At 41.3% G+C, this 15,988-nt stretch overlaps 1 protein-coding gene across 1 annotated transcript in view; it reads left to right on the top strand.

The window, feature by feature from the left end:
* Positions 1 to 15,988, top strand: part of LOC140564075 (latent-transforming growth factor beta-binding protein 2-like) — a 154,840-nt gene that overhangs the window by 40,384 nt on the left and 98,468 nt on the right. The window contains exon 4 of the mRNA XM_072689151.1: positions 15,126 to 15,346. Within this exon, the coding sequence (XP_072545252.1) occupies positions 15,126 to 15,346 (221 nt within the window). The remainder of the gene's footprint in view (positions 1 to 15,125; positions 15,347 to 15,988) is intronic.

Here is a 15,988-nt window from a genome sequence, read left to right as displayed (position 1 = left end):
TAATCTCTGACTTTTTTTTAGGTCTGTTCAGATACCATGTGTCCAGACCATGATATATATACCTATACCATTAGGAGCAGGTGGGGAGGCCTTTTTTTTACTAAAGAAGTTTGTCTTGTGACACACTTACCTTTTCATTAGATAGGCAATACATGCCAGGGCCTGCAATTATCCAAAACCACAACGATTACAGATTCTATCAATGTACAATAGGCCAATCGGAGGCCTAATTGTTTACTGATGTTTGGCCCCATGCCGTATGGCTAATAGTGAACACCACAGGTCCTCTGCATGATACAGGAAAGCAAGGTAAAAGAAAATCCTATCCTTTTTACAGTCTTATGGTATTAATTTGTGCTCCCTAACATACTTTATATATGGCTAGAGAAGAAGACGTGTTAATTTAATGGCATTTTTAGTTCTCAAAGTTCTTAAGACTGAAAATAACTGTGTGTATGTTTATATGGCTGCATCTAGACATGTTTATTCATCATTTAAATCATCACCAAGCACTGAGAGCAGTTGTGTTTTACAATGTTCACGACTATTGGACGTCTCTAGGTAGAGACCTCTTTTGGAGCACAGAGGACGTTGTATGCTTTGTCCCAGTGTAGGACCAGCAGGACCAGCTCTCTTGTAACGCTTGCCGTAAAGCACATGCTGTCTTTCCCTATTTCCTCTTCCTTATCACATCCTAGCACGTAAGTGTGAGGGTTTTCTGCTCAGTCTTCTCAGAGTAGAATTTGGTTTGTTGGTCCTCTTAATGTGGCAGAGCTGCTGCCGCCAGCAGAAGGAAAAATGCTAATAAAACTCTCAGCTAGCTTCCTAGTCTGCTGTATGCCTGCTCCTATAAAAAACTGAGAATAAAAATGGAATGGACAGACTTTTGGAGAAGGTTATAATGAGTAGACTCCAGAGAATGTTCTCCTCACTCATTCACCAGTCTCTGATCAAATCCACATGTTTCTGGTAAAATATCACTACATGGTAAATTGATAATGAGGACATTGGCTCTACATACCATTAAGTCTAGAGAAGACAGATGTTGATAAACTCAATTACAAAGTGATCTAATTTTCAGAGAATTTCAGATGAAATGTAGTGGTGCTTCCTGGATGGAGATTGAGTCAGAGTTTGGTCTACACTGGAGACCTGTAGTAGAATTAGTACCATTAGTGTGTGGGCGTCTGCAAAGCGACACAGTTTGTGTTGCACAATGCAGTGAACCTGTGACTGTGAAGTTAACGGCATTACATCTGTATTGAGTGAATTATGTAATTATCACAGCCAAGGGACAATAAGGAGGGCTGACCCAGTCTGACCTATGCATGTTTTAACGGATCGCGTATCAGAATCACGAGTAACGGTACGCCTGTAAAATGACTGGGAAACAGCTGTAAAAGTGGAATTTTACCAAACCATACTAAAGTTTCTGAGCAGAAAAACAGACATGTTCATTTTCTACAGCAGGAATAGGCTCTTCTGTGGTGTTACCTCAATACAGACAGATCATTGGAGAAATGTGCCATGGACTGTCGTCTAAAAGTCTGTAGGACCACCAGCAGTCAGACCACTTTTTTGCACCCTTTCTTGTATGTACACTAAAAACACGGTTTAAGGTTTTTTTTTAATTGGAACTACATTGTCCAGGCAGTGTGTGTGCCGCACAGCTCCAGAGGCCTAGAGTTATGGGTTCAGTTCTCACTGGTGTGTTTTCACGGGTTGCTGTGTTCTCACTGTGTGTGTTTCCTCAGGTCAGCAGTTGGAAGTGTAAAAAAAGTACAGGTACAGGTAAAGGTTTTGAGTTTTGGTTCTGAGGTATCTGAGTTTGACACTCAGTTCTGTTGTCTCAGCCCCAGCTGAAATAGAGATTCTGCTGTACTGGCCCACTTCAAGCACTGTTCTGGGTGTTATAGCTTTCTCATGCCTTCCACAAAACATACATGGTAAGTGGACTGGCTATGCCAAACTGTCCCTGGGTGTGTCTGTTATGCTGCGAAAGACTGGCACCCTGTCCAGGGGGTAGTGATATTCATACTTTGCGCCCATATTTGCTGATACTCAGCACTAAAGTACTGCAATTAGACCTGAAATGTGTGGGAGGGGGCAGTAAGTCATTATTATTGATCAATTGCTTATTGAACGATACGTTCAATAAGCAGTTGAACAGTTGGCTGGCTGTTGGCATCTTTATTTCATTCACAAGAGAGCTCACACAATGTCTCAGTGTTTTCATCTGGAGTCTGTTAAGTTTGGTACTCAACATGAGGAACAAACTGTTAATGCCAGTAAAGCAACCCAAATCAGAATCAGCCACTCTGAGACGTAGCCACAAAAACAGCCAGAGCATTTGATGTGTCAGAATTAACAAGAAGCAAAGAATCACTGGTTAGCTTAGCAGTGATGCACTGTCACACAGCTGGCCAAGAAACCACTAAGCGGCTCTGAACTGTCCAGTTGTTGAAACGGGAGATTATGTGTACAAGCACTGTTTCCTATGTGATTCATCCAGCATGGATGTAAACATTAAGCAATTAAAGAGCTCTGCACTTTAACCTCGTAGTCATTGTTTCTTCCAAATGAGCCAGACTACAGAGCTAAACCAAAACAATCTGTGCCACTGTCCAGTGTGTATGGACAAAAGTTTTGGGACACCTGCTCGCCAGTTTCCTCCGTAATCAAGAGAAATTAGGTTATCCTGCTTTTGCAACCTATCCCAACAGTGTTGGATGGAGCACCATCCATCATTCCAGAGGACACAGCACAATGCTGGGGGGCTTTATACCTCTCTAGCCCACTTGGAATTAGGCATGGTTCCAATAGGTTCACGTTTCTGCTCTAGGGAGTCCCATTCCATTAGCAGTACTTCTTTACAGGGGTAGACAAGCATTTGCACATCTGCATCAGGCATGGGTGCAACTACAGTAGCTGAATGCATTTTAAAGGGGGAGGGGGGGGGGTTGGGGGTGTCCACAAACATTTGAACATACAGTGTACTTACAGTTACATACTGTGTTGTATGCTGTACGTGTGGGCAGACTGAAAAAATGGCTAAAGGAGTGTTTCTCCTAAACCCCTCATGCCACAAACTAGCAGCTCAACGTTAGAGTCCTGCACGTTAGAGTGACCACGAGAGATTGAACTTCCCCGAAGGGCTGCAATTTCCGTTCATGCTTTGAAGTGACAGAAACCTCTGAGTTATTTTAGTTTTATTTCAGCCGAGGACAAAGACCATACCAGCTCAGCCTCTGCGAAAAGTCCCGTGTTGTCAAGAGAGATGCGTCACAACAGCTTTTATTAAGCTCTCATTACCATATATTGAGGGGAAGGATATTACGGTTTATATGGCCGAGGCATGGTAAATGTTATGGTACAGGGACCTCATTGGAAAGAGCATGGGAGCAACCTCAAGACTCTACATATAACGCCTGGGAAAGCAGAGCTGTCAGTTAGGGGTGGTTGACCACTAAGAGGGCAACTGGGTGTTATTTTTGTGAGTAATAGCGGATCATAATGTGAAAACGGCATGGCTACCGCACCCCTACCGCCTCCCTCACTTCTCATTTAGAATTTCCCAGAGACTTCCAGAAAACAAGGATTAGCTAATCTTATTCAGTAACACACTGCTTGATGTGTTTCTCTGTCCTCTAGTCATGAGAGAGTGAGTGTAAGTTGGGGATAAAGCTGTGGGAATGGAAAAAAGGGAACATGTCACAAGAGTTTATGATTATTTGACGGTTATCATGTTCAGGGATGCTGGAAATGTTACACTGTGTTTTTCCTCATAAATCATTATGACGGAGCCCTGGGTCTAAGGAGCGCTGGACTTACCGAAGACAGGAGAAGGCAGCCAGTTCTGATTATGTAGGTTCATGCGCTTTTCTAGCACAGAATTCCAATTGTTATTTATTAAGCAAATATGGAAAGTCCTATTACTTATGATGTAGTATTTGGACACGGTCCTAAAAATAAAGTTGCTTCAAGTGGTTGTTTTTGAGTGATGCAATAGAAGAGCCACTTTTGGTTCCATTGGGAACCATGTTTGTAAAATAGCTGTATGAGTTTATAGAGCTTTAAACCGATCTAAAGGTTCTTTACCATTTAAATATTCTGCAGTCTTCACATCTTCATTACATCATATATATATATATATATATATATATATATATATATATATATATATATATATATATATATATATATATATAATCAAATTTATTTGTGTAGTCCTTTTTACTGCTGGGGTTGACACGAAGCAGCAATAGGAGAAGATCAACCCCCCCCCCGTGAGCAAGCCAAACGAGAGTGGCAATAAAAAAAACACCTTGAGAGGAACCAAGACCCCATCCTCCTTTTGTCAACATGTGCTTTGTATAGATAGTATCTAGGTACACTTTGAATGGATTCTGTTTACCCAGTGTGACCAGGTGAGATCCAATTTGACCAGTTTCACCCCAGTAAAAAATGCACCAATGCATACATCAATGGTTTCTCATCAAAATGATCTAGGAGACTGTGAAGAGTTTATGGTGGAGGAATGCTGAGGATGATATCCACATCTTGTGAAATGTGTGACCACCTCCGAATGTGGTTTGAGTGATCTGATTGTAATCTGATCACTGCAATGGGTGGGTCTAGTAGGGGTTGTATACACCTGACTTCATGCAAACATGTAAAATCTGATCGTTACACGATCACCGAAAATGCTGTTAATGCCAGGTGTAAACAGGCTCTTTGAAGCTTCTTTATTTTTAAGACTACATGTTTTTGCATGACAGTTTGGGCAAGTCCAGTACACCAAAACTGTAGTTGCGTTTTGATTTGTGATGGTTGGCAGAAGCTCTCATCCAGAGTGACTTATTCATGTTACAGAAGTAGAGAAATTTGGGAGTCTTCACTGGGAGTCTTGCCAAGTGACTTTCATTGGTAAAGTGTGGTGAGCTCATCTGAGTAGGCAACTGAACCTTAGTCTAGGACATGGAGGGAGGATTATTGGGGCATTTATATTACTGTTTGTGATTCTTTCTGTTTGTTTATGTTAGTTTGTTTATATTCATAAAAAATAATTCAATTAGTAATAGTAGTAACTGTACAGTAACATGCAGAGCTAATCCTTTCAAAGAATCTGAAATACTATGGATGCCTTTAACAGTATTGTGGCAGAAATATGTGTGTTCAGCAAGCTCTGTATTTTTCCAGTAAGACGCCAACAGTAGTAAATATTATGGGTGCGCCACTAAGTCCAATTCTGGCCAAACCCTTACCCTACACTATCATGGAAATGCATGGTTCAAGCCTACATGCCAGGATTCTAGGCTTCACAACTCAGAACCAGTGTAACTTGCAGAGAGGGACATATATTATAACCAAAAGCCATATCTACCCTATCTAACCATGTTTAGCATGGTCATATTTGTACAAATATCTAAATTCTGTTAAAATTTCTGTTTCCTCCGATTCAGACATGTCTCCTAAAAATAAACGTTACTGCAAATTCAAAATATCACACAAAATTGGCCTGGGGGTCTAAGGGTTAAAAAAGGGGAAAAAGATGGTATCTGATGGCTGTTATTATCGGCATATACTCAAGGTTGCAGTATTGGTATCAGACATGAAAAAGTTCAAACGTTCAGTATCAAACAAAAAAAGATTTTTTAAGGACAGTTTTTGTCAGCTGATTCATAAACTTGCCACAACTTTATAGCATTATATGACAGTGTTTACTGCAAACACTTTATAAGTAACTTGAGCCCCACTGCAATAATGATAATGATAATTCTGTGATAATTCCTCAGTAAAGCATTGGCATGTTAATAAAGAAGCCTGTTTTCTGTTTAGTCTAGACCAAGCAAAAATAGATCTAGCAAAATACCTTTACTTCACTTGTAACTTCCAGCATTTAAGATTCTGAATTCAGAACAATGATCTGTTTTCTGTACCGCAAGGCACTGTTCAAAGTGTTCATATCTATGTGTGTTTAGGATACTCTACAGGCTAAGTGAAGGACCAGATTTTAAGCGTTGTTGTGTAATCTGTAAGCAGATGTTCAAAAGTTGGACCTCATTTGTGGCCACATATTGTGTCTGTTCTACTTAATAGAATATGACTGACATTGTACTGATGCCTGCAGTCACATAGTTCAGCATTGTAACACTGTTCTGTCTGTTTGGCTTAGTGTTACCGTCCTCTCAGTGCTATTTTAGATAACATTTTGAGGTAGAATCTAGGTAAACAGCCTTTGGGTGCCAGCTTTTAGTTTGTCTGGTGTAGGTAAAGTTGGATTTACGAGTTTTGTCTTTAGAATGCATTTATCTATGATTTTTCAATTACCACTGTAATCATAAAGGGGTTTGAAGGGGGGTTCATTTCCTGTATCTCCTATTATTATATAATTCAGCTGTTATCTGATTTGTCACAATATCACAGACATTGGTGCTGTGTTTACATACACAAGTGGTGTGATTGGAGGAGAATAGGCAAAATTACAGACTTAAATGTGTGCTTGGAAGAAAGTTAGCATATTGTATAAACAACAGTGCTGCACTTTGAAGGCAAAAGCACCATCACTTGTTTAATATTTCCAGTGTGACCTTTAGCGTAGAGCCCAATGGGCTGAGAAAACAGCTTATGACTCACTTTAATGTAGTAAAAAGCAAAATATGAACTAGGGGAGCTATTTCTGTAAGCTTTGCTACAAAAATATGTGAAAACATAGCTAATAATATTTATGCAATCTCTACAGTACATATTACCATTTGTGCATTCACATATATACTGCAAACAGGCAATTTACCTGTGGTATTTTTAGTCTTGGACCACTCCACTAAAATCCTCATTTGGGACTCTGTTGTCATTTCTACAGGCTTTTTTCTTTTTGCCTTTCAGCTGCAGGCCACAAAGCTCAATAACAATTATGCCATTTGCCAGAATGCTGTTATTCCAAATTAGTTTGATGATCTACATGTCCAGATTCGAGCTCTGAAAAATTAAGAACGCTGTGGTTTGAGGGTTTTTTTTCTTTTATGAGAACTTTGAGCAAACTTGCATTTCTACTTAACCTCCAGCAGCCGCCACTTACCGGCCTATTTGCCAACCAGCTTTTTGATTGCTGCTAATTATGCCGAGCTCCGAATGCCATTTGGATGAATCGCCAGTTCATTAAGAGGGGAACAAGAACATTAAGCATATTGTGTAAATATGGTTAAATACTTTTCTCCTTGCTTTCTTTCTTTCTTTTTCTTTTTTTTCTGGTCTTGATGAAGTGTCTTAAAGTGCTCAGAGCTGTGTGCTGGATTGCACTAATGCTCTAGACTGGGCTTTTGCCACTGGCAGGCATCCCTTCTCAGGTTATTTCCAGCCCATTGCTAAATATAAGGCCTGGGCATGGGCCGCTTTCACTGTTCCTTTGTTGCTGGCAATTTGAGCGCTGTGCGCTAAGTCCCAGATGAAGCAGGCGATGCCAGAGAGCCCTGCCTGATGTCAGACAGCTTTGTTTAGACAGTCAGTGCATAGCCAAATGACTATTTCCAAGCCCCAAACACAGTCCTCATATCAGGCTATTTCTGCATTAACTGACCGATGCCAATTGCTGGGACATTAGATGTGGGTTTCGGGACTTCCAAACAACTCAGGATGACAAATGGGCTTTGTCATGGTACAGGAGTTTCTCTGAGCCTACCTCTTGATGTTCAGAGACCACTGCAAACCTTAGAGTCATATTGTGTGCATGGTTCTCCGCAGAACAAAGACCAAACATAACCAAACAAAATTAAATGAAACGCGTTGACTGATGTGTTTGGTAATGCTGCTCGTAACTCAGAAATGTGAATTGTTTTTCTCAGTACAGAAAAAATCTGGACCATGTACAGGTACCTGCCTTGGTGATATTGCTATATGATGCTTCAGAGGGTTCTTTGGGTGGTATCATAGAGGAATCGTTTTTTCATAAAGAACCTTTTTTGTAAATGAGATATATGTGTGAAGCACCTTTTAGAGGTTTAAAGAATGTAAAAGTTATCTACCAATTTTAAGGTTCTTCATACCCACACCTCCATTTCCACATTCCACAGAAATAAGAGGCATTGCTAAGCTATTAACATACACAATATGGACAGAACGCAAGTATTGGGACATCTGCCCATTCATTGCTTGTTCCAAAATGGAGTAACTGTCTCTACTGTCCAGACAAGGCCTTTTTTGACTAGATTTTGGAGCATCGCTGTGAGAATTCGATTGCATTTAGTGACAAGATCTAGTTAGTGAGGTCAGGATGTTGGACGATCACCACCCCACCTCATCCTCAACTCTCTAACTCTCCTTAAAAGTATTGGATACGGATACGTCCATAATTCCAGAGAACACAGTTCCACTGCTCCACAGATCAATGCTGGGGGGCTTTGTACCCCTCTAGCCCATGCCTGGCATTAGACATGGCATCTCTTTTACAATAGGTGCAACTTAAAGTAGCTCAGTGCATTCATTAGAAGGGGTGTCCACAAACATTTGGATGTTAATGTGGAAACAGACTCTTGCTGTGCACTATATGGAACTGTTTGGAGTGTTGTGATGCAGGTACGAAAACCAAAACCATTGCAGTTTATATCCATTCTCTCTGTTGAATTGTCACACTTTTGTAGAAACTAGGTCAAGTGTGTTTAGCAGCTCATGGTTTCATTTCGGTGCTCTGAGGCCACCAGTGCAGTCCATTGAGGCCTACAGGACTGTGGTACTGTGATTTCCAACAGGCACCTAAAAGCAAACAAATACATTGAGAACTATAGAAATGGAAATGAAACTGCTGTAGTGGCTCTTTACCCTCCTACATAAAGCCAGAGGCTGGCAGACCAACAAAGCCTATATCCTCAATGTGACAACAGAAACATTCTCCTTTACCCCCTCCAGCTGCAGAATGCCAGCCATTTTTCTGGGCAGACTCATGACGCTTAGTATGTTTTTCACCCTATTATACAGGAATTATTGCCCTCAGTTTACCCAGTTTGTTCGTTAAATGCCAGTGGAGTAGAGAGAACACTCTACTTTTCGCCTCTTAGAAAGATGCCGTACTCATGCCAGAATGCTAAGCCGATTCTGTGGGAAAGCAGGAGCTCTTTGCCAGAAGTACTGCTATATGTATAAACGCGCTGGGATGTTTTTCTCAGCAGTTAACATGATTAGTTATTTTCCCGGCCTGGTAAAACTCCTTTAGTAGCATGTCATACATCAGGGATGATAAACTAGGGCCGTCACTTCTAGATGCACATGCCATACTCCAGAACTGCCTCTCCTCCATCAGGTGAAATCCCAAGGCTTTCATCAGGTGTTTGAGCAAAAACGTCTGGTATGTTTAAGGTCCTCAGTGGCGTGGTTGAGTTTTGGTTTCGCGGCAGTGAGTTTTTAACACTGGAAAGCAGAAGCAGTCTCGCTGGGTGCACAGGGAGGCTCAGCACTCACAGCAGCCTATCAAGTGCATCCAGATCTCACACTGCCGTAGGTTTCCCTTGCTGCTTTGCTGCTGAAAGGAAAGTCCTCATAATGGTATCATTGTAAGCCACCTGCAGGTGCTTGGAAAGCTTGAAATGTGTGGGAAAATGAAGACGTTACAATACATACAGAGTTAGCTTTCACATGATGTTTGACTATGGAAATGAAGATGTTCTCAGGTGGCCCTATGCTGTATATTTCACCAAAGAATGAGCATTGGGGATATGATTCAGCATATGATTAACTTGGATTAACTTTCACCAAGCCTGCTCTTTAATGTGCTTTAGAGACCTGTTGACCACATTAATTATGAACTGCTCAAGTATTTTAATGCTTATATGCTTATAATCTATATCTATACAATCTAAAGAAATATCTCAGACCAACTTAAAACAATAAGGAGACTGATTACACAACACTTTTGAGATATCTTAACTTAGTTTACTCAAAGTTTGGCTAACTCATAGTTCTGCATCTCAGTACCGGGTTGAGCCTCAAAAACATTAACAAATGAGCTGCAGCCAGTTTACATATTTGTTAATTCCCACCAGAACATCCCCTATCACGGGATGTCCTTAGACTAAGAGGCTTTTGACAATGGAGCGCTGAGCTCCTGCTGGGATTCAAACTTATGATCTCTGCACACTTAATAAGCAGCAGTTAGACTGTAGGGCCGGTCTAGAGCTGAGAAGTTACACCATATAAAAACACAGTTCTTAGTAAATTTGCTTTCCTGTTCCTCCATGAACACAGAGATGTACCTGGATTCACAACTCTAGAGTGGTTTGACTATCCAACTGCCTGCTAGTCAAAGGCCAACAGGAAAGTTCAAAGTTCAAAACGTTCAAATCAACTTGATGCAAAAGTCAGATGCAAATGCATGGTCAGTAGTCTCATAATAGAAAGGCCTCCTCCATGTGATGGGGCGAGTCTTAATCTGCAGATGGGAATAAACAATAAACAGATTGAGGGGGGAGAAGCCACAGACTACACATCTTGTACAATATTTAAGCAATTTCAGCTGCAGCTCATTTACTAATGTTGTCAAGCTCAACTATATTGTTGACCAAACTAAGATGCAGAAGTAAAAAATGTAAATGTAAAAGAGTTTTGACTAAACTAAGTTGAGAGATGCCCTGTAATCAGTTACCTTTTTTTTACAGTCTAGATGTTTGTGTACAATACAAGTCAGCTTTACATTACTATTGAACATTCAGTTGTTCTTTGAATTGACTATATTGGCTAAACTGACTGCATAATCACATGTATCTGCTAATCAGTCTTGTATACATTCACTTTAGTTTGTGCATGCCTGTTGCTCTGTGAGGACTATTTAGAGCCCATCAGCAACAACGAAGCTATATGGAAGATCCAAAGATCCATTGCAAGGAGAACGCTTTAATCAATTGAACAGCAACAACTTTTGAGCTTTGTTCCAGTTGAATTCAGTGAGCAAATGTGACCAACAGTTTGAAACAATGTGCTGTTGAAACACACACACACACATACACACACACACACACACACTTGAGAAAGTTATGCTTACCCCCTTATGTAATTGGATTTGTCTACTGGGATCCCAAAAAACATGACTTGGAGGTCACACGGCTCTTGTCATGCTCTTTTTGTGCTCTGTGGGAGCAATGATGTCTAGAGTGTATGTGATTACTCTTAGTAATGACCTGTTGGAGCTTTCGGTCTCATTTAGAATCGTTAAAATTGTGTCGTACAATTCCTTCTTCTTCATTTACGCACTAAAACGAGTGTGTGACTCAACAAGCGAACAAACGCCTTTTATTTATTTAATCATTTGTCTCTTTTTAAGGCAGAAAACTGGATATACACAGAGAGAACAAAAGGCAGCCTGAATAAATCTTTCCACTAATTCAGTCATTTTTCACCAAATTACTCCCCCAGTCTTCTCCACATCATGACGACGCGCATGCATGTACTTTCAAATCCAGATTTGATTAGCTGCCTCTGCCTTTAAATGATGCTTAAAAAAGCATTCGTCCTGTTCCCCAGCAGGCTTTCGTGGACGTAATCTTGGCCACAGGCTGTTTGATCGTCTCGTGTTCACCCGAAGTATTCGAGAGGATACCTCCCATCTTAGTGCAGCGAGCGTTGAAGTCATGGCGATGACATCAAACGAAGAAAATGAGGCCTCTTTGTCCAAATATAGTGAGGGCAGTGGTGACCTCATACTGGGAGGAAATGGGTCGGGATTGCAAGGCGAGACATCTGGAGGGGCAGAGCGAGATCAGCCAGGTGTCTCACGAAGCCAATGGAAAAAAGGCCATAAGGATAGGCTCAGGCTACCGCACATCTGCCGGTACCAAGACTGATAGCACCACGTTGTTTTCCCCTGTCCAGTTCCCTATAAAGAATGTGGCTGGTGCGTCTAGTCACAGGGAACTGGGTCAGCAGCTGTCTGCTAGGTGTAGGGTTTTGGCCTCGTTGAAGGATGGCATGACAAACCGTTATCAAGTGCTGTTTTTTCCTGTCTTGCTCTTCATTGTCAGATCCGTTACGCTGTCAGTAAGAATGTAGCTTGGACGCTATGAAATACAGGGACACGTTGAGACTTGCCTCAAATGGTTCGACTGTAACAGAAACTGTGTTTGTGTGAGTTTGTGTGTTCGGAGGAATTTCGTAGGACTTTGTTGAAGCCTGTCATCTCGTCAGATGGATAATAATAGAGTTTCTTGAACCTCTTTACTGCGCCTGCTTCTCAGGCAGTGCAGGCAAATGAAGGCTGTATCTCATTTCCACCTGTAGCCAACAGCTGTGGCCCTAGTATCTGCTCTGTTTAGATCAAAAGCTTGGGTCAGGTTGAGGTTCTCTATGCCCATAGGTTGCATTTTTCATACTTAACTGTAATCCTTTTGGACCCCTGACACCACTGGCCTAGTAGCACTTAACTCTTTGGGTTTGCAGTAACATGCAAATTTTATTTGCATGTTTAAGAAGGTGCCTTGATGGTTATTGTATGGTACAGTGAAATTGATCTCTTCGTGTATACCATCTTGGAAAGCTGGGGTCAGAAATTGGTTTCCAGCATCATGAATCTATGGGCCCAGCTTGCCTTGTGTGAACAGTCCAGGCTGATGGAGGTGGTGTCATTGTGTATGAAATGTTTTGTTTTTGGCATATGTTGGGCCTGGTAATATCGGGCAATCATCTCTTGAATGCCACAGCGTGATTAAGTTTTGTTCCTAGACCAAGTGCATCTCTTAATGACCACAGTTTACTGGGCTGTCCAATACTTGATGTATCTCCATGTACAAAGGCTAGTTTAGCGAATGGGCTACAGGTCCAACACCTCTGGAAAAACGTACATTTTTGGTCTGACTGATGTGGTCTTTCACTCAACCACATTTGTTCTAAGACCTCTTGCTAAGACCTCTTGCTCCTCTTTCAGAGAAGTTTAAAATTTGGATTTGTTGTCAGACCTATGGTTTAACATTTAATGAATGATTTAAAACTGCACCTGTTGACATAGTCTGTGACCCCGTGAGCAAAGTAAACTTTGTGTTTGATCATTTTTCAGTTTTAAAATAATGCTGCCCAACCCTATTGCTAAAACAATAGGCCTCTTTGGAGCAAATAAACATGAACTGATTGGCACCTTACCTAATGCCATGCATGGTATACACAAAGGGTGTAAAGCCCCCCAGCATTGAGCTGTGGAGCAGTGGAGCTGTGTTTCTTTAGAATGATGGTTGGTGCTCTATCCAATACTTTTTGGGGAGTTGGGGAGTTGGGGTTGATGACGTGGGGTGGTGATCATCCAGCATCCTGTCCTCCCTAGCGCTCTTGTCACTAAATGTAATCACATCCTCACAGCAACGCTCCTCAGTCTAGTAGAAAGTATTCCCTGGGCAGTGGAGACAGTTACTCCAACAGAAGTTTTCATAAAAGGAATGAGCAGGTGTCCCAATTCTTTTGTCCATGTAGATAGATATTGAGCAATAAGTACTTAAAAGGGCTCAAACTTGAAATAAGGTAAACCCTTACACTGTGTGATTACTAATTACTGTTAGCAGTAGTTAGTAGTACATTGCTGTAGTGCTTAGTCATAGTGCTGTCAATGTTGCAAGGCCTATGATTTGTGATGCTCTCTGAACACCTGTAATTTGCAGCACCCACAACTATTCAGCAGGAAAATCTAAGTTTTGCCACAGAGCCCACAACAAAAACCTCCCGTCATTTTTACATCAGTGTTGTTGAGCATGTACCTGTTGTTCCTACAGCATAATGTTGCCAGCATACTATTCAACATAGATTAGCAAATTAGCTGGTTACAGAGGCCCGGCTTCAGAATGTAAAGCCCTAGAGTGATACTGGCTTCCTTCCCATTCCTGATATAGCTGTTATAACCTACAAGCAGAACACAAGTGCTAACTAGCTCAGTCATCTCATGCTTTATTTTTCTGCTAATTAACATTGACTGTTATTATGTTATGGCATGGTGTAAATATTAAGCAGAAATCCTCAATTAATTAGCCAAAGCCGCACGCCTTTGACATGCTCCAGATGTTTAGTAAATGACAAAAAAAAATGGTCGAGGTTGAGAGATGGCTCTTGATTTGGTTAGTCGAAATTATGTCCAACTCATGGCATCAGATCTATAGGATCCATTAACTAATACTATGACCTAAGATGAAGTGTGTCTTTCCATGCAATCCCTTCCTCCGCTCTGGTTCTCTCTCCTGCACACACTCTCACTGACATGGTGTGTTGATGCAATTGCATTACTCTGTTTCATTTACTGTGAACATGGAAGGATAAAAATGGATTAGGGAATGATGGGGTGTATCGTTTGAACTACGTGGTAGGGGAACGTTCCTGCTTCTTGTGATTTATAATGGAAAAGCTTGGCTCACACTAAAGAATGTACTCAGTATCTTTCAGCAATTAAATGGAGCAAATCATGTTTTTGCAGCTATATTCTGTTAAGAAGTGTGGAAAAAGACGCCTTTAGCAATAACTAGAGTGAAGATATTTTCAGAGCGCTTGTTGTCTTGGACTGCTGTGTCATTTCTGACTCTGTAATTGCTTTGCTGAAAATAACAGACCAGCTCAAGGAGCTCAAGCTGGTTAAGCTGGTTGACCAGCTAAGCTCTTGACCGGCAAAGGATATGTTTTGGTTTGAGTTTGATATTTTCGCTGGTTTACCAGCATGAACAACCTGACCCAAGCTAGTCAACCAGCTAGTCCAAGCTGGAGAACCATCATTATTAAAGTGGTTCACCAGCATGACCAAGCTGGTCAGCCTGTATGACCAAGGTTGTTGGCCAGTACGACCAGCTTGACCAGCTGGTTGGCCAGCATGAACAGCATAACCTAACTGGTCGACCACCATTACCAAGATGATTGACCAGCATGACCAAGCTGGTCTTACAATATGACCGAGGTTTTTGACCAACATTACAAGCATGACCAAGCTAGTAAACGAGCATGATAAGCTGGTCAACCAGCTTAACCAGCTTGCTTCTTGGCAAAGAGTATGTTTATGGATGACCAGGCACCTTTACCATCAAGAACCAGCTTAGACCATCTGAAACCAGTTGAGCTGGATTTTTCCACAGGGTAGTGATCTAACTGTACCCCTAGCCTGACCTCCTGTGTGTTTGTCTTCTCAGAACGCAGGTCAGACGCGGCTCTCCGGACCTTTCTCCACAGCAGAGTGGGACGTCGAGGACCGTTAAGCGTTACCCCTCATCCAGCGGACCCATCACATCCAACGCTCTACCCAGCGGCAATGGAAACAGACATGGCAGCCACGGATACACGCACACTCAGCACCTCTCCTCCTCCGGTGGCCAGTTGCATGACTCCCAGAGCAACGCAGTATCTGCAGCAGGTTGTAACCCCAGCTCTTTCCACATACTTGTCGTCACTAGGGGTCGTATCCATGGAAGTGAACTGTGTTTGGGTACAGCAGATACTCTTGTTAGTTGATAGAGCAAGTGCTGATATGTCCCCAGAGGAAATGCGCACGTAAACAGGCACATAAACACGGGCATAAACACACAAACAGAGACATCCATTTATCACTCACTCAGGATCGTTTGAACACACTCACGAAGACACACTGATCACAGACTCATTCTGTTGCCCTCTGCTTTATCTCTAATTCACTCCCTAATACAGTGAAATGATGTGGGTCCATATGTATCGTATGTCCTATATGTACATATATGTACATATATATATAAAAAAAAAAAAAAAATAAATATATATATATATATATATATATATATATATATATATATATATATATATATATATATTACTAGCTTATATATATATATATATATATTATATGTATGTACATACCTGGATGTTATAGTTACATCCCCCGTACAGTGGCATGCAATGTTGTGTTACTGGTAAAAAATTAAGGGAGTAGATGATCTCCAATCTCCAAGCTGCAGAAATTTAGAGATGAAAGATTATTTTCAACAATTAAAGCAGGATTCGATTTTAGAGTGAAAAAAGGAAA

This window comes from Salminus brasiliensis, chromosome 10, assembly GCF_030463535.1.
Source record: "Salminus brasiliensis chromosome 10, fSalBra1.hap2, whole genome shotgun sequence".
Lineage (NCBI taxonomy): Eukaryota > Metazoa > Chordata > Actinopteri > Characiformes > Bryconidae > Salminus > Salminus brasiliensis.
This window is presented reverse-complemented; position numbering and strand designations above follow the sequence as displayed.